The sequence below is a fragment of the Hippoglossus stenolepis genome, chromosome 21 (genome assembly GCF_022539355.2).
Source record: "Hippoglossus stenolepis isolate QCI-W04-F060 chromosome 21, HSTE1.2, whole genome shotgun sequence".
Classification (NCBI taxonomy): domain Eukaryota; kingdom Metazoa; phylum Chordata; class Actinopteri; order Pleuronectiformes; family Pleuronectidae; genus Hippoglossus; species Hippoglossus stenolepis.
In genome coordinates, this window is record NC_061503.1 from 10,744,907 (window position 1) to 10,763,426 (window position 18,520).

Genomic DNA, 18,520 nt, shown 5'->3' on the forward strand with positions numbered 1-18,520 from the left:
TGCCAAATGGCTTACAGTAACGGCGTGGCCTCGGACCAAACCCTCGAACGCTCTCAGGTGTCACTGTGTCCCCTCAGCCAGCAAAACAGCCCTGCGTAATAATGTGAACTTGAGACTAGAGCAGACACACACAAGAGCGCACACACATACATATGTGGTGAGTAAGGGGTTTTTTTTGGTCATGAATGAATGACAACGCCTATGATTTATACCTACAGTGCATGGAGGAAGAAATACATGCAGCAGTGCTGCAGTTGAAAGTTACTCTCCTGCCAGCAAATACCCCACACTCTATTCTACTATTCAACTGTGGTAGTACTATAGTTTATTATTAGCAGTAAAATGTACTCAAGAAACAACAATAAGAGTATTCATTGTAAGTAAGGAGGAGAGTCCAGCTTCAGTTTTTCATTCAAGGGACACAAACACAAGGAGGGAAGACATGAGGAGAGAAGGAAAACATACGAGGGAAGAAGGAAAGACGTAATGTGACCAGCAAGAAATGAATGAAAAAGAGGAAATAAAGATAATTATCTCTGCCAATGTTATGTTTTAGTCTGTCTTTTAGCAGGATTCCACAAAAACTGCAACACCAATTTTTCTTGAAACTTCATGGAAGGGTGTGAGCCATGAAAGAAACCTTCAACTTTCGGAGTGGATTCGATTATTTTTGTTCACTTTTTTAAACACTTCAAGATAGGACGTTAGCCTTAGCGGGGGAATGCGCTCTCCAAGGACCCTTCTAGTGATAGCTGATTCGTTTGTTTGACAACAGCTTGAGAAAGCATCTTTATCATAGTTTTCCAGAGGATCTTCAACCTCTACTTTAATTCCAAGTTGCCGTACATTATGCATTCAGCTTTTTTGCGAATAATTAAGACGCTAACCTCATGGTGGCGCTAGATGAAAATGTCACTTTTTCACAAAGACTGCAAGTGTTTCTGAAATAATGCCAGAACCATTCACAAAGGAGAAATGGTCCATCAATGCCGGATCAGACATTGAGAGTAAAAAAGTCAAATTCATCTTTTAAATGTTGAGATGTTTCAGGGGACGAATTAAAGTTTTGATCTGCCTGTGGTGTTACAGGAAAAATAACAAAGTCATTTAAGTTCATCCTCTGGGGACCATGAATATCTGAATATTTAATTTCAATCAATCCATTAGTTGTTGAGATATCTCTGTCTGGACCACATCTAAAGTGCTAGTTTAGCTTGATAGTCAATTAGAAATAGTGTTAAGTAACTGCTCTTTGGTAACTGCACTTGTTATTACCACTTCTGCTTATGTGCCAGCACACACACATTCACACACACTGCACACAACACTCTCAACAATACTGCTGAGTTAATTGACAGCAGTAGGAAAAGTCTGTGGGGGGGTGTCGGTCCCTGGCCGTCAGTTACATAATAAAGAGGTGACTAATATCGCAGAGACTTGTGTTTTTTTTTTATATCAATACTACACAACCAGCTGGAATATCAGTGTCGGCTAAAAAACAGTTTTTCGTGAATTAAAGACGGAAACTGGATTTTATTACACAAAATTTGACAGGGTTTTCTCTGCAAATGAAACTTGACAGGAGCCTTCGATCGGAGCAAGAGGTTCTGAAAATGAACAGGAGACATTTTACCACCAGCGTCCTTCGTTTCAGTTGCACAGGAGCCAAACAGGGATTAAGCAACCCTCAGTCCTGAGTCCATTCAGCTATTGACCTGCCGCAGGATGCAACGTTCTCCAACATGAAACAACAAGCACTGCTCGGGCTTCAGTGTGTACGTGTGTGCATATTTAAGTGGCTTCACCTTGGGAGAACAGCCCACTCATTTAGACTAATAACCACTGCTTTATTTAAATAAGGTGGCATTTACACACACACACACACACACACACACACACACACACACACACACACACACACACACACACACACACACACACACACACACACACACACAGACGTCCCCCCTTCTCTCTGTTTTTTTTAAATGTGATGGATCACATTTGTTACTGAAAGAAGAAAACAGGGGGTCCGCTGTGTGTGTGTGTGTGAACTGCATCTGAATGCGGGAGCCAATCGCGGCGCTGTATAGACACTGAGCCCCCCAAGTACTGCTGGTTTATAGGGCTCAGCTTCAGAGAAGTCACATGACTTCCCAGAGAGTAAGGGGGGAGAGAGAGGGAGAGTGGGCAATGTGGGAGAGGAGGATGAAGAGGAGGAGGAGGAGGAGGAGTGAGAACAGGGTCAGGAGGGTGACAGGATCGCAGGGGATTTGCGAGGAGTGAATTGAAGGTCTGGTAAATGAATGGAGCAGAAGGAGGTGAAAAAAAAGAAGAAGAAAGCCAGAGATGCCACTGTTCTCGGAAGTGAATTTACACAGGCAGCTCATGGTCTATAATTACAGCTGAATGAACAGAATGAGAAATGAGCGACTGAGAGAGGAGAGGTGGGTGAGTGGATGAATGAAGGATGAGATGAATGAGTACACAGGCAATTGTGGTTGCAGCTGATTACTACAGTGGCTAATCTGCATGGTTTGGTTAACCCTGCCTCTGATGGTCACATAACTATCCTCAGCTAAATGATTAAAGGGACAGTTCCCCTAAATGAAGTTAACAACTTTTACTCCCTCGAGACATGCAGACAATTTATGTGCAGAGTTTCTACAATATAAGTGAATTAAATTTTATTTGAGCACTCAGATCATTTTAAAATCTTTCCCAGAATACTTTGCTGTCAAGTGCTTTCATCTGGAATATTTATTTGGTAGAAACGAGTTCCAACGAAAGCCCTTCAAGCAGCGACTTCTGTGGAAACAAGAGATGCTGTTTCATTATTTAATGCCCAGAGAACCACAAACTAAATTCTGTTTGCCTCATAGAAGTGAAGGATATCGCAAATACCTTGCAAATACAACCCAAACAAACCTGTGTGGCAAAAAGAAGAGAGACATCCCGAACCTTAAGGTTTGGTGTGAGTTTGGGTTCGACTGTAAATAAGGATGCAGGATATAAGACCTACCCAAAAGTGAAGCCAAAGAACCTCCATCGCCCTCTGGTGGCCTGCCACAGTATTGGTGGAAGTCAAAATACACGTCAAAAATGTGTTCTCAGAGATAGTTTCTGTCATTTTAGGTAATTCTTAATACACTTTTTTGCAAGTTTGGTTTTTAATTAGTTATTTGATGCTTATTTGATATTTCTGGGTCATTGTTTGGCACCTTTATTGATCAGCGAGTAAGACATTTTGACACATCTCTTTGCTATGCAACAGATTGGAATAAAAAGAAATAAATAGGCAGATGATTCAGTTTTGAAGACAATCAGTCCTGGTCTTTACAGACATGGTTTTCCAGATTTATTGTGGAAGAATTTGGCCTGCACAGAGCGCTGATCTCATCCCTACCGAACACCTTCGGCATGAAGTGGAACGGCAACTCTGAGCCAGGCCTTATCGCACACCATCAGCGCCTGACCTCACTTATGTTATTGTGGCTGAATGGGCGAAAATCCCTGCAACCAGGTTCCAGAGTCTTCTGGGAAAGCCTTCCCAGAAGAGGGGAGGCCGTTACAGCAGCAGATTAACGTTCATGGTTTAGGAAAAGTGATTGAATCACACATTGGTGTAATGTTTGGTTGTACACATACTTCTGGCCAAATCATGCATCAGCAACCAGAGAGAGAAAGAGGGAGGAGGGGGGGGGTTTCACCATCACCGAGGAGGTTGTGGCATCTTCATTGTTTGTTAGTTTGCAGGATTACGCAAAGACTACTGAACCAATTTCCATGGAACCTGGTGGAAGTTTGTCTCATGGGCCAGAAAATAACTCTTGGTGCGAATCAGGGGGTGGATCCAGGATTTTGTTTTTCATCTTCTTTAACATTGCGAGTCAGGACGTTTTTCAACATTTTCCTAGATTTTTCAGAGAATAATTCATGGAAGACGATGTAAAAAATCTGGCATGTTTAGGGTATTGATATTTATGATTGTGTGACAGTCTGAATCTAGAGAATTTAAATGTGGTTTCATAAGGGGACTGTTCCTTGGTGGTGGTATGCACACTGCTGAGGGTCATTCCAGTGAACTGACCCTTTAAAAAGCTGAGAAACCAGGGACAAGAAACCTTAAGAGCAATGCATCTGCAGTGTGTGTGTGTGTGTGTGTGCGTGAATGGTCCATTACATATGGGGTGGTGTTGGTGTGGAGTGGGGGGGAGGTAGTGTGAAATGTGAAACAGATGTTACTCTTTTTTCACAGGCACTGATGTCAACACCTTTGCATTGCCCAGGGAAGCGTGTGTGTGTGTGTGTGTGTGTGTGTGTGTGTGTGTGTGTGTGTGTGTGTGTGTGTGTGTGTGTGTGTGTGTGTGTGTGTGTGTGTGTGTGTGCGTGTGTGTGTGTGTGTGTGAGTATGAAACCTCATTTGAGGGAAGGTTTCCCATAAACACCTGTTTTGTTCCGGTTAATATCTCTCGTCATAGTGAAGAAATGATGGCCTCAGTGAAAGAGGAGAGAGAGAGAGAGAGAGAGAGAGAGAGAGAGAGAGAGAGGAGGGGAGGGGGTGAGAAAAGAAGGAGGCGGGGTCACCTCCATTCCCCTCCGTCTGTGAAAGAGAAGAGCTCATGTGGGATGAACACATTCGTTTATTCATTCGGCCCGTCTATTTTCAGCCCAGAGGGTTTATGGTTATTGGAAAGGCGTTGCCGTCTCGCTCCTTCCCAGAAGGAGTCAATATTTCTCCCTCTCCTTCATTTCTCCCTCTCTGCCCCTTTTTCTCTAATCCAATATTTTCTCCAAAACACCACTCTCCCCTCCATGCGCACCAGCAAGGAATGCTGGGAGGCATTTGAGGGAAACAGAGCACACAAGCACAGACACACACACACACACACACACACACACACACACACACACACACACACACACACACACACACACACACACACACACACAGACACAGACACACACACACACACACACACACACACACACACAGACACACACACACACACACACAAATATACAAAAGTGTGAGGTTGCAGTGATCCCTGAAAAAGAACTCCTGCTCAGGACGTCTCCCACTTATCCCAGCTACCCATCGCTCCTCTTTCCTGCTTACAGATGCATCTTTATCTCTCTCCGTTCACGGCCCTTGTGGGGCTCTCGAGACCGACTGTGGCCTTTTTTACGACCCTGATGTTTGCTAATGACTTTTTATGATGACTTGTTATGGTTCATAAAAAAAAACGGCTCTGTTACTGGCAAGATCAACTGTAACTGCAGCACAGTGCGGTCCTGATAACACACCCTGGGACTTTTATGAAGTGATTACAATGAGACAAGACACCATGAGTATGCATGCGAGTGGGAAATGTGTGCAGCCAAGGGAGGGAGAGGGGGGGGATGGCGCTTGTGATGTGGATGCAGTCATAGCAGTTGTAGGTCAGAGGGAGAAAGTGAGGAGGGAGCAGTTTCATAAAGACTTCACCTCCTTCGTATGGAGCAGATAAATTCCCACAAGCCTTCACCTCCAAATATTGACTTAGTTCCTGAGTCATGAGGGAACTGCGGTTTCATTGCTGATAAAAATAGAGGGCAGTCCTGCATATGACCACTTTAGTTAGGGCCTGAGCCCCCTGCCCCATCATGTTATGTGTTAGAGGTGGTGGGAGGTTACAGTCCCAGCACATTTTACACCTCCTCTCTCGCTCTCCACAGATAAATGAATGATGGGTGGGCTCCAGTCAGAATTAGCTTTCCAGCTCAGGGCAGGGATAAAGGTCAGGCCAAAAGCAGGTTGGTGACACCTGAAGCATCTGTGACTGCCGCGTGGTGTAAACAGATCATACAGACAGACACACACAGATGCATTATGCTTCACACACTGGAGGGGGTTCACGCACGTCAATGGGAGAGTCAATATGTACCATAAACAAACGATGATCTGAACGTCTTAAACACGGGGTTAAAAAATCATTTAAAAGATTAGAGGAGGATCTCTGGTATTATAAATCACTGACTGAGAAGTATGTATTATGTTTGGTGAAATAGTGAATAACACCAGTAGAGCTTTCTGCCAAAAAGGAGTGAAACAACGTAATGAAAGACCTGGATGGAATGAATATGTGTCAGAGGCCAAAGAAGCTTGTAAAAACTGGGTTTTATCAGGAAAAGCATTTAGACATGGCCCAGACTTTGAACACTTGCGAATGCTAGGGTTCAAACATACGTTTCCTTCGAAGACACGAGGAGGCCATGAGGGAGACTTCTACGTTCCAAAAAGCTTCAGCAAGATTATGTCTTTTAACTTTGTGAAGACGTTAAGGTTATCAATAACCGCAAGATGCCCTTGCCTTCCAGTATTGATGGGGGGACTGGTTCTGAAAATATAGCTGAATTATATAGAAACCAATGCAGGGATATTTTTAATTGTGTTGAGAGTGAAGAATTAAATGTAGGTGATGTTTTATCAGTGTTGGTCAGACCTGGTGAAGTGTGCTATAGCATTGAGGAATCAGCAGTGAACAAACATGTGGCCTCGACCACGTGACGGCAGAACATCTGAAACATGCCAGCCACTGGATCTCAGCGCTGTTTGTTTTCCTGGTCCGCTAATGCGTGGCACAGTGCCTGGCTCTATGTTGTCTGTCGTATTAGTGTCAGTTGTTAAGAACAAAACTGGAAAAGTGTCCAGCATGGACAAATTACAGACCAATTGCTCTGGCTAGTGCACTTTCCAAAGAAAGGAAGAGCAACTTCTCTTGGAAAGACTTCAAGAATATATAATTTAACTACTGACAATCAGTTTGGTTTTACAAACAAACACGGTGTAACAGGCCATAGTATACCCCCAGTCCGGACTATACCTGGGGTTAAAGGGGCCTAGGCTAGATTATACCCCGGGTATATTATGGCCTAGGCCAATTTATACTCCGGGGTATAAATTGGCCTAGGCCCATTCATACCCCTCAGGCCAGATTATACCCCCATGATATCAGTAGTGTTGAGTGATATACACAAGAATTACTTAATTTTTCAACATTTTATTGGGGGTTCAGCTTTGTCAGGTAAGTTAAGTGAGAAAGCTAACTGACTTAAATCTTAAAACTCTAAAACATAGACTTTTATTACTTCAACCAGAAAAACTATTAGACTTCCACAAAGATCAAAGATTACTACGTCCTGAAACTTCAACTTCTAAGACTAGCAAGTCCTCGCTACAATATAAATGTTCAAAGTTAAACACTGATAACATCAAAACATCTACAAAGATCAAAGATTACTACAACACTTCTCAGTAGTGTTAGTATGGCCTGGGCTATTTTACACCCCCGGGTATAGTTTGGCCTAAGGCAGTTTATCCCCGGGGTATACTCTGGCCTGGGCCAAACTATACCCGGGTTTAATCTGGGCGGGGGTTAATTTGGCCTGTTACACCGGCACAGATTTGTGTATATATTTGAACTGGAGGAAATTGTTAGTAAGTATAGGAGACATAACACCATAATATTGATGTGTTTTTTGGAAGCATCTAAAGCATTTGACCGACAGGTTGGAATACTGTCACCTGTTTTCTTTTATATGGATGATCTTTCCAAAAAGTTATAGGAGTGTAAGACTGGATGTGTGGTGGGGAACAGGCTTGTCAACCATCTTTTATATGCTGATGATTTAGTCATTCTGTCTCCTGAGTGCTGGTTTGCAGCAGCTACTCAGAGTCTGCTCGTATTATGCATTGCAGTTTGATATCCATAACTGCAAAATTGAACAACTGTAATGTGTTGCGTTGTGTTGTTAAATTGATGAAGATGTTTTCGTACTTTGCATGTGTTTTCTCCTAAGAATGCCTCCCTGAAGCAACTTTACTTTTATTTGCCTAACTTCAACATAACTCCACCCCCAACCACCTGGAACTCAGTGCATTTTCAGGTATATCAAGTATTGCTCTGAAGTAAAGTACACTCACATGGTGTACTGTCAACTGGGAGGTAACTGTCTTAGATCAGTTTGTTAGTTTTCAACAATGTCAGTCTTGATGAGAGGAGCGGTGTCAGGTAAAAGACATGGAGCAGCAGCAGCAGGGGCGGCTCTGCTGGGATGGGGCCCCACGCGGGGCTACCTCAACATCATCCCCAAGACCAGGCACCCCGCGGCCCACGTCCGGGTGGTGGACCTCCGCACAGACACAGTGACCAAGCCCGGGCCTGCGATGCTCCAGGCCATGGCGGCGGCCGCGATCAGAGCTGAGCTGATTTCAGAGGACCCGATAGTTGACGGTAAGAACCGAAGAGTGATGGTAAAATTGTACTTTTATATGTAACTAATTAAAATAACTTTGAATGAATGGCTAAAAAGTAGAGCACAAGTGTTTGTTGCTCATTGCTCTGTGATAAACAGTTCAGTTTTTCGGTTCAGAAATTTAGTTTGTATCACTTTTGTTCATCCTAATGTGTTAATGTTCATTTTACTGAGGACACACACACACTCACACACATACATATTGGGCAATAATGATCAACTCTTTGTTACGTGACACGTTAATACACATATTAGGTATCCTACTGGTTGTATTTTATTATATTTTTATCATGAATTACCATGAATGAATTATATAATTATTTATACAACCCAAACGTTAGTAATCATAGAAAGAAACCACATTTCACAATGAGCAAACCCTTACAGAACGGAGAGAAACAGGAAGAACGGCAGAACCAATAATCTGATTGGCATCAGTCTGTCTCAACATGTTGGGTTCAGAGGATAGAAATGAGGAAGAAGGAAGATGTGGGATTAGCGTGTATTTAATCCCTTTTCCCTCCCACATAGCAAAATTGTTTTGGCCCAGATTTGGCCCAAACTACACTGCAAATACGGCAGGGAATGATGGTAGTTGGGTGGTCCGCTCCCGTTCGCCAGATCTGGGCTACAAGTAACCATAGCAATACTACATGTCAAGCAGAGGTGCCAAATGTTGCTCGCATTATAAAGTGTGACGTTTTCAGGGTAAAACTTCACAAATGACCTTTTCGCTTTTGAAGCAGCGGTTATAACAGTTTTTAAATTGTACTTTACATTTATATGGGATGAGTATGGGACTGAGGACCAGTTTATTCTTTCTGGTGTTAAGTTACCAGGGAGTTAGTACCTTTTAGAAAAAGGTGTAACCTCTGCACCACTGGGTGAAACTATCCTGATTTGAATTTGTAAAGTTCACAGTTTTGTCATTTACATGTGAAAGCCTCCCCTAGGCCTAGGAGCAGGAGGGTCAACTGCCAAGCTTCTCAGGCTTGTAAAACTGCCCAAAACTGGAACCCCACGTCAATTCCCGGCAGTTCCTGGCAGTTTTCTTTGCTGCCTGCAGATTAATCTGAACAGTCGTTAACCTGAAATTCCAGCAAAATTTGCAGGGGCACTAGCTGACACAAATTCTTCTTTTCATGCAGTGTTAGTTTTGTGCTATGTGGGCCATAATCACTATTTACCATATTTACCACTTTAGGCCATAGGCTATCTGTGTAACATGTGATATTTGCAGATAAGATACGACAAAAATTTAAATATTAGTTTGAAAGGTGCTGGATCTGCCTGTTTATACAGATCCACTGTCAAACAGATAAATAGCAATGAGGAAACTGAAGGTAACAATAGCAGCAGTGGCAGCAACAGTAGTAACAAAGTAAGATAATAATAATTAGTGCATGCAAAGCTGCTTTTTGTCCTTCTTGTTGCAAAAATGTCACAGTGTTTGACTAATTTCTGCAGAGCTACAGAAAATTGCAGCGGATATGTTTGGAATGGAGGGCGCGCTCTTTATACCCACTGGAACCATGGCAAACCTTGTTGCAGGTGAGCTGACCTTCAACTGGCAGAGTCTAAATCCACTTTTTATGAGTTCAGAATGGTCATAAATGTGCACGCTTTTCATTATGCAGTGATGTCGCACTGCTTGGAGCGAGGCAACGAGATGATTGTGGGCGACCAGTCCCATATGCACATATATGAGCAGGGATCAAGTGCACAGGTGAGAGCAGAGCGTCAAACACCTGTAGCTGGGCCTCATCTACATGTCAGTTTGTACCTGTAGGAACTAATGAGTGTATTTTTGTGCTGACACAGGTGGCTGGTGTTCACACCAACACAGTGACCACGCTCCCTAATGGAACATTTGACTTGGACGAGCTGGAATCAAAGATCCGCCACAATTACCCTCACCCATCGCAGCCCCGCTCACGGCTCATATGTTTGGAGAACACACACAACATAAAGGGAGGACGTGTGTTGCCTCTGACCTTCTTGCAGGAGGTGGGAGTGATTCGTTTTTTTAACATACGTGTGGTGGAGAACGCTACGTCTTGTTTCATGCTGAGCTTCTTTTTTTTTTACATTTCAACATTGTCATGATCTAATTCCCTGTGTGATCCTTCTGCCTGGACCTCCTGTTTTATTTTGAAATCACTTGTGTGTCAATTGTGATTTTACTCTCGGTCTCTGTGTGTTTCCTTCTACTTTTCTGGAGCACCCCTGTCTTGTTAGTCAATCAGTTCTCGACTGTGCATTCACATGCTCCTCGGAAGTTCCTCTTTCTTGAGTTGTGGAATCGTCGTCGTTCCGAATTTGGTGGTTTTCCCGACCGCAAAAATTCAAGTGAATGCCACTTAAAGTCGGAACAACAACTCGTTGGTTAAAAGATCGTACACGAGTTGCTGGGTTGCTGACGTCATCAATTTAAAACCAATTAACATAATTTTACAATCAGCTCTAAAGAGCGGCTTTTAATGTTTCACTTTTGTCACTTTAAAACTGCATGTTCATCTCTTTAGGGTCAGTGTGTAGAATTTACAGACATCTAGTGGTGAAGTGTCATGTTGCAGCTGAATACCCCTCACCTCACCCTCCTCTTCCAAACATTAAAAAGAACCTGTGGTAGCCTCAAAACTCAAAAGGTGTTTAGTTTGTCCAGTCTGGGCTACTGTAAAAAAAACATGGCCGCCTCTGTAGAGAGGACCCGCTCCCGATGTAAATATAAAGTATTTTAATATAAAGGGCCCATTCTAGAGTAAAGAAAACTACAATTCATACAATTTAGATGAAACACACAAGTGAAATCATCACTAGGATTATTTATTTATTTATTATTTCTGCTCAAAGATCCCTTTCACCTAAATCTGACACACTGAACCTTTAACATCTTTTTCTTTACTCTAACCCTAACCCTTTGTATATGAATATTGGAAAGATGTGTCAAAGTGTTGTTTAAAGGCTCTAAACTAATAAGTGCAGCATATTATGTTTACATTGTCCATGTTTTTTCTAGTTTATGATCTTAAAGCAAATTAACACAGCAAAGTCAGAACAACCACTTCACAACTCGATAAATGGGACCCACAAGAGATGTGGTTGTACAATGATGTTAATTGGCTAGGGTTAGGGTGAGGGTTTGTGATAACGTCCGATTTGCTCCGACTTGAGGTGGCGCCAGTTGGGAACAAATTTTTCAGATTATTATAACACGAATGCACAATTAAACTTTTAGTTGCTTGGATGTTTTGTTTGTTCTGTGTTCGCCCTCTGGATTTCTGCCCTATCCCTTTTGGTTCTGGTTGCCTGTTTGGACTTCTCTCTGATTTTTGTTTAACTTAATCTTACAAGCCCCTTTACTAAACTACTAAAACTGTCTACTCTGCCGGGTTATCAGCATTTGGGTCGTTTCCTTGGTTTGTGCCGCTCTGTTGCACACATATGACAGTAGCTCTGATTTCTGCCATATCAAAGCAGATTGCAGCATCACAGGTTTGATTATCTTCCGATGCTATGTTTCCATCTGAAAGGTTCGTGCTTTAGCAGACAGATACGGGCTGTCGGTTCACATGGACGGAGCCAGGCTATTGAACGCTGCCGTGGCCCAGGGGGTGCATCCACACACCATACTGCAGCACACACACTCCGTCTCTATGTGCCTTAACAAGGTGGGTCTTCAAAACACAGACAGACCAGAATAGATATGAAAATACAAATTTTGTATATATGTATTTTAGAGAAGTCATGTTAAGCCGACAAAGCCAAGTTGACAATTAGGTGTGCAACAGGGTTTGGGTGCCCCTGTGGGTTCCGTGCTGGCTGGATCCCAAGACTTCATCAACCAAGCGGAACGGATGAGATATGCCCTGGGTGGGCGGATGGGCCAGGTTAGTGTACTAGCAGCAGCTGGAAAAGTGTCTTTACTGGATATGGTGGGACGACTGGAGGAGGATCACCGCAACGCAAAAACCTTTGCTCAAGGTGAGTAGCTTATACATTTTATTATCTATAAAATGTAATCATTAACCAGCTGCCGTTATGTTCCTGCTCATGACTTATTTTTTAAATATTTCGTCTCATTACCCAGCTCTGCTCGACTGTGACCCTCCTCTATTTGGTGTGGACATGGCGTCTGTGGAGACAAACATCGTGGTTTTCCATCTCAGGGAGCCCAGTTTGAGTCCGTCTGAGTTCTGCGCCCACATGGTTCAGGTCGGGGAGGGAGAGGAGGCTGCACTGGGACAAATAGTACAGGTCGCGATGATTCCTTTCTTTGGAAACTCAGTCCGGGCTGTGTGGCATCTCGGGATCTCCCCTGAAGATACCCAGCTGGCCATCCAGAAAATGCAATATGTTGTGTCTCAGTACTCAAAGGAGAAACTCAAGGCCCAGTGAAACCTGATGTTCGGCAAGTGTCTAATCCACAGGAACATACAGTATTTTAGGGGAGAGGTGCTGCACAGTATCAACAAACGTTTCACTAACATGACCATCACAATCAAATGAATTGCTTTTAAATATCTTGTAATAAAACAAACTATACAATAAACACACTTTAATAATCAATATCAAAAGGAGATAACAATTCCCCTATTAATCACTATTAACACAAACACTGTAGATACATTCCGTCATGTTTACAACAGCTCCAAGTCATTTTTGTCTCTTAGTTATACAAGTTCATTTGAATGTTTCGATTTTTCAATACTTTTTTTTCTTAGACATGTTCACACCTTTGACTAAATCAGTAACAACTATTCATCAATAAGAAACAATACCAGTAAATGAAGATCAACTGTAGTTTGAGCAATACTTTCTTTATCTTAAAAACTGCGAGGGTCATTCACCTGTTATTTGTGGATATTTGAAGGTTGGGTGTCTACAGTTTGCTTTCTTTGACTTCTGCTGTGTTCTGCACAAAGATTTGTATCGAAGGATAGACATTTCAAAAAGTCCAAATTTATATGTGGCAAAGTCACGTGTGTGGGGGTCATGCTGTTTATTGACTTTGGACCAAAGTTAACTGCTGGTTAGGCTGCAGTAAACCAGTTATTTCACAATTTGTATCAGTTGGTCCACAAACAGAATTGTTGCAGAACATGGCAGTTTCACCCACGAAGGTTGAATCTATTATCCAGCATTCAGATTTTAAAAGCTCGCATGAAAAAGGAAACTTCAGCAGCTTTTTTTCATCGCAGAAATCATTTAAATGTATTGCTTGTTTTCTCCCAGATGTGTTCATACATGTAAGTAGATTAAAATACTGAAGTAGCATATCCCATGAGTTTCTGTCAATCGTCACTGTGTGTTTTACTTGTTTATAAGATGCAAACAATTACACAATCAGGAAAATCGGCAGCAGCTCTGCCTTTTTTAAACCATTCACCAAAACCATGTAATTCCACACACAAGATAAGAGATGCAGGCTATGTGACCATTTTAACTAACCTTCACCTATTTTATTGTTATTATATATTTCTTATGTTACTTCTACCTTCCACATATTCACTTGTACTCAGCCATTGATATTTAAAACTTCTTTTGAATCATTGCACAGGATTTCTTTCCTGTCTTTACACTGTGAATATTAGTTTGGTAACATATATATTTTTCTATATTTCAATATTTTTTCTATTTCTCAAACTTAAGTGTTACTTATTACTTGCTGATGCCTTTTTTAACTCTTGCTGCTGTAATACTGCAAAGTTCCCCATTGTGGGACTAATAAAGGATTATCTTATCTTATCTTATCTTATCTTATCTTATTTGGACTTTTATCTGATTTGCCTGCAGGTTTCATGCTCTTGTTTCTTCACTTGGAGCCACACCCCCTCTATGAAATCTGCAACCACAACAAAAACAACAAAAAAATGATAATAGTAATAATCAATTATTATGAATGGTTACTTTGAGCTGCTCCCTCTATATGAAAACTACTACTACTACAACAATAATACTACAACAACAATACTACTGCTACTACTAATAATGATGATGATGATGATGTATTATGATATTGTTATGAGACCGTTATGATCAAGTATCTAATGACAGGAGTATAATTAAATTCATAGTGGAATATTTCGATACTGCTGCATGTGTATAGTTGGCTTTGTTGGGATAATAGCGCCACCTTGAGGTCCTTACTGGTGTGTGCATGTCCATCAGCTGATAGGTAATCCATTAACTGTCCTTGCAGTTATCGACTCAACGCCGTCGATACAAAGTTCGATGTGAGAACGACACAAATAGGCTCAATGACACCTGCGGCATCATGTCTGTGAAAACACTCACCTGCAGACTCTTGTTTCGTTCGTTAAAATGCACGATCGTCGCTTCAGGTAAAAACCAGCGGGCCCGACATGCTGCAGCTGCTCTGCCGGGACGGAGCTCCTCCACCCGGGGGTACTACAACACCGCGAAGCCCAGGTACCCCGGGCCGGGCGGAGCGCCCCACGTCCGGGTGGTGGACCTCCGGAGCGACACGGTGACCAAGCCCGGGCTCGCGATGCGGCAGGCCATGGCGGAGGCCGAGGTCGGAGATGATGTGATGGGAGAGGATCCCACAGTTAATGGTAAGAGAGTTTCATGTGTAACTAACTGAAAGAACTTATTTATAAATATTCAAATATACTTTACTGCGACTTTTAAGTGCTTTAATTAGACTAGATAAATATTGAAAACCATTTTTCCTTGATTTTAAACAGTCACTATGGCTGATATGGTTCATGAACCTCTGGAAAAGATTGATGTCTCTATATGTTTAGAATTTAGAACATTTTGAATCTGTTGAATTCTTGTTTTACTAATTATCAAAATAAGAAAATACATTTGAAAGTCTTTAAAATGTGTTAACTGTACTGCCACAAGATGGCACTTCTGTATAATAACAATAACAATACAAATTTAAAAAAATTATATATGCATATAATAGTAACGGTTTTTCAACTTGTTATTATTAACTACTAAATGTTTTATTATTTGTATACAACTTTCAATATACGGTATTACTTACAGTTTGTCACACTTCATGTGCATCTTTTGAAAGGATTTATTAACTCTGCATAAACTACTATACACTCCTCCTCAATTGCATAACATATTAAAGGGATAGGTCACTGAAAAATGAAAATCCACTCATTATCTACTCACCACTAGGCCGATGGAGGGGTGGGTGAAGTGTTTGAGTCCACAAAACACTTTTGGAGTCTCAGGCCTAAACAGTGTTGCAGCCGAATCCAATACAATTGAAGCTAAAGGTGACAGATTCTTCAAAAGTAAAAAAAAACAACAGAAAAACCATAAACATGCCTCCATACTGCTCCTGTGGTGTCATCTAAGGGTCTGTAACCCCCGACATTCATATTCGACTTGAAATGGCATCATTAACAGTTTTTGATTTATTTCTGCAGAGCTACAAAAAATCGCAGCGGATATGTTTGGGATGGAGGCCGCGCTCTTCGTCCCCACTGGAACCATGAGTAACCTCATCGCAGGTGATCCCAGCTTTTATTGGCAAGAGTGTATAACCCTTTATATGAGTTCAGAATGGTCATACATGTGCACCCTTTCATTATGCAGTGATGGTGCACTGTCGGGAGCGAGGCGACGAGATGATTGTGGGCGATGTGTCGCACATACACATCTATGAGCAAGGAGGAAGTGCACAGGTGAGCTTGTCGGAGCAGCACACTTCTGTAGTTTGGGCCCCTCGTCTGCAGGAACTAAACGTGCATGTTTGTGTTGACGCAGCTGGCTGGCGTCCACGCCACCACGGTGACCACGCTCCCCGATGGATCATTTGATTTGATGCAGCTGGAATCGAAGATCCGCCACGGTTACCCTGACCCCCACTACCCTCGCACACGCCTCATATGTGTGGAGAACACGCACAACATCCAGGGGGGACGTGTGCTGCCTCTGACCTTCTTGAAGGAGGTGGGAGAGTTTGTTTTCTGAGATACCTGCCTTAATAACACATAGTGGATAACTTAGCATCACAAGTTTGATCACCTTCCGATGCTTTGTTTCCATCACCAAGGTTCGTGCTTTAGCGGACAGATACGGTCTGTCGGTTCACATGGACGGAGCCAGGGTGATGAACGCCGCTGTGGCCCAGGGGGTGCATCCACACACCATACTGCAGCACACACACACTGTCAGTGTGTGCCTCTCCAAGGTGCGACTGAAAAACACAAAGACTCTAGAATTTATACTTCTATTTTAGAGAATTCATATGTGTTAAAAACCGACAAAGCATTTGCACAAAAACAAAATAAAACATTCTCTTTGCTGTGTGTGTCAGGGTTTGGGTGCCCCTGTGGGTACCATGCTGGCCGGACCCAAAGACTTCATCGCCCGAGCGTTGCGGTGCCGTAAAGCTCTGGGTGGGGGGATGCGGCAGGCCGGTGTACTAGCAGCAGCTGGAAAAGTGTCTTTACTGGATTTGGTGGGACGACTGGAGGAGGATCACCGCAACGCAAGAACCTTCGCTCAGGGTGAGCAGCTGATGTCTTTCTTCATGAAAGTGTAATCATTGACTGGCTGCCGTCATGCTCCCCGCTCATAATTCTTCATTGTGTCTTCTCCTCGCTCAGCTCTCCTCGACTTTGACCCTCTATTTGCCGTTGACATGGCGGCGGTGGAGACAAACATCCTGCGTTTCTATTTGAAGGAGCCCAGTTTGAGTCCCGCTGAGTTCTGCGCCCGCATGGTCCAGGTCGGCGAGGGAGAGGAGGCTGCACTGGGACAAGGGGTGCAAGTTCTCATGTACCCTCATTTTGGAAACTCGGTCCGGGCTGTGTGGCATCTAGGGATCTCCCCTGAAGATACCCAGCTGGCCATCCAGAAAATGCAATTTGTTGCGTCTCAGCATTTGAAGGAGAAACTCAGGGACCAGTGAAACCTGATGTTTGATTTAAGGTCTAATTAATAAGACTGATCATAGAAATGTTATCTAGAAAAAGACTTGAGGACATAAAAACTACTGAAGTCACTTTGGATCATGGACCTCTTTATATCCATAGTTATTTATAGGGATTTTCTAATTGCTCTGCATTAAATTTAACAAACCCGTGTCTTTTGTCAGAGTTTGTTTTATTAGTAATAGTTATTATAAGAGATCGGCCAAACCACTCTATGAATTTATTTGTGTTTCTTCATGAATTTGAAATAAGTGAAAATGTTATTTAAAACCCTGAAAACCTGTTTTCTCAACCTGTCAGTGTGAGTGACATGGAACATGTGGTGTTGGAAAACGTTTCTGTGTTATGTGTTGACACAAGATGGCACTGCTGCATCCGCTCTTTGGGATGGTTTTGTCATTCCATGCAATTCTGTGCATCTAACGGGCTCGAAATTATAGGAATATAATATTTAATGCCTGTAGTCCATGGGATTGGCAAAAGGGCTCAATCGTGCCCTGCAAGAGTTATGAAAATCACAACTGCTTGGCAACTCAACACATTTGACACACACTTCAAAAGGCCTAAAATGTGTGTCATTTGGGGTTGTTTGGCATTTGGGTGTTGCAAAATTCGTCTCCAGCCTCCTGCAGTACGTTTTACTGAGATTTATGAAATCACTTCGACAGACGTATCATGCCAAGGCCCAAAACAATATCTGGGTCCATGACGTAGGTCCAATAGGAGGTTGGAACTTTGTGTGACATTTCTGATATAGGGCCATGTAAGGCTGGAGCGTAGGGGCCTGTTTAATACCAGACTCTGCTACCCAGCCCTAAATGAGGTAATTCCTCTTACTATTTCAGTCCCACATAATATTGGCGCAGGATCATATGCAAAACAATTCATCAGTAAACACGCTGTACTTTTGTAGAAAGAACAATACAGGTGCATGACTCATTTACATAAGACCGGTTTGCTCCTTCCTGCAGAATCCAAAGACTATGATTAAATGGTGTGTTTCCGCAGCGTGGGCAGTGCAGCAGGAACCACGAGAGATAAACTTATTAATGGTCCATGAGTGGAATTAAAAATAAATAATAATCAAAAGGAATTGGCAGCGGTGGGATTCGAACCCACGCCATCGAAATGACTGGAGCCTAAATCCAGCGCCTTAGACCACTCGGCCACGCTACCACGTTGTCACAGGTGACACCAACAATGTAATTTAAAGATCCTGTATGTTGTATCATTGGCTGTTTTGTTGCTGCACGTGTAGCATCGACGAATTAACAGTTTACTTATCGAGAGGAGTT

General features: G+C 42.6%; 2 protein-coding genes and 1 non-coding gene across 3 annotated transcripts; 2 read left to right on the forward strand and 1 right to left on the reverse strand.

The window, feature by feature from the left end:
* The first annotated feature begins 7,957 nt into the window (after positions 1-7,957).
* Positions 7,958-13,266, forward strand: LOC118100727 (probable low-specificity L-threonine aldolase 2). The gene is made up of 7 exons (XM_035146086.1): positions 7,958-8,276; positions 9,766-9,849; positions 9,936-10,024; positions 10,120-10,305; positions 11,832-11,969; positions 12,090-12,282; positions 12,389-13,266. The coding sequence occupies exons 1-7, from the start codon at positions 8,024-8,026 to the stop codon at positions 12,694-12,696; spliced, it is 1,251 nt and encodes a 416-aa protein (XP_035001977.1). The 5' UTR covers positions 7,958-8,023; the 3' UTR covers positions 12,697-13,266.
* Positions 13,267-14,508: 1,242 nt separating this feature from the next.
* Positions 14,509-17,377, forward strand: LOC118100598 (probable low-specificity L-threonine aldolase 2). The gene is made up of 7 exons (XM_035145886.2): positions 14,509-14,876; positions 15,714-15,797; positions 15,883-15,971; positions 16,054-16,239; positions 16,343-16,480; positions 16,607-16,799; positions 16,899-17,377. Exons 1-7 carry the CDS (start codon positions 14,576-14,578, stop codon positions 17,201-17,203), a joined length of 1,296 nt encoding a protein of 431 aa, XP_035001777.1. The 5' UTR covers positions 14,509-14,575; the 3' UTR covers positions 17,204-17,377.
* Positions 17,378-18,319: 942 nt separating this feature from the next.
* Positions 18,320-18,401, reverse strand: trnal-uag. The gene has a single exon. It is a non-coding gene; the product is annotated as a tRNA-Leu (tRNA).
* Between the last annotated feature and the right edge of the window lie 119 nt (positions 18,402-18,520).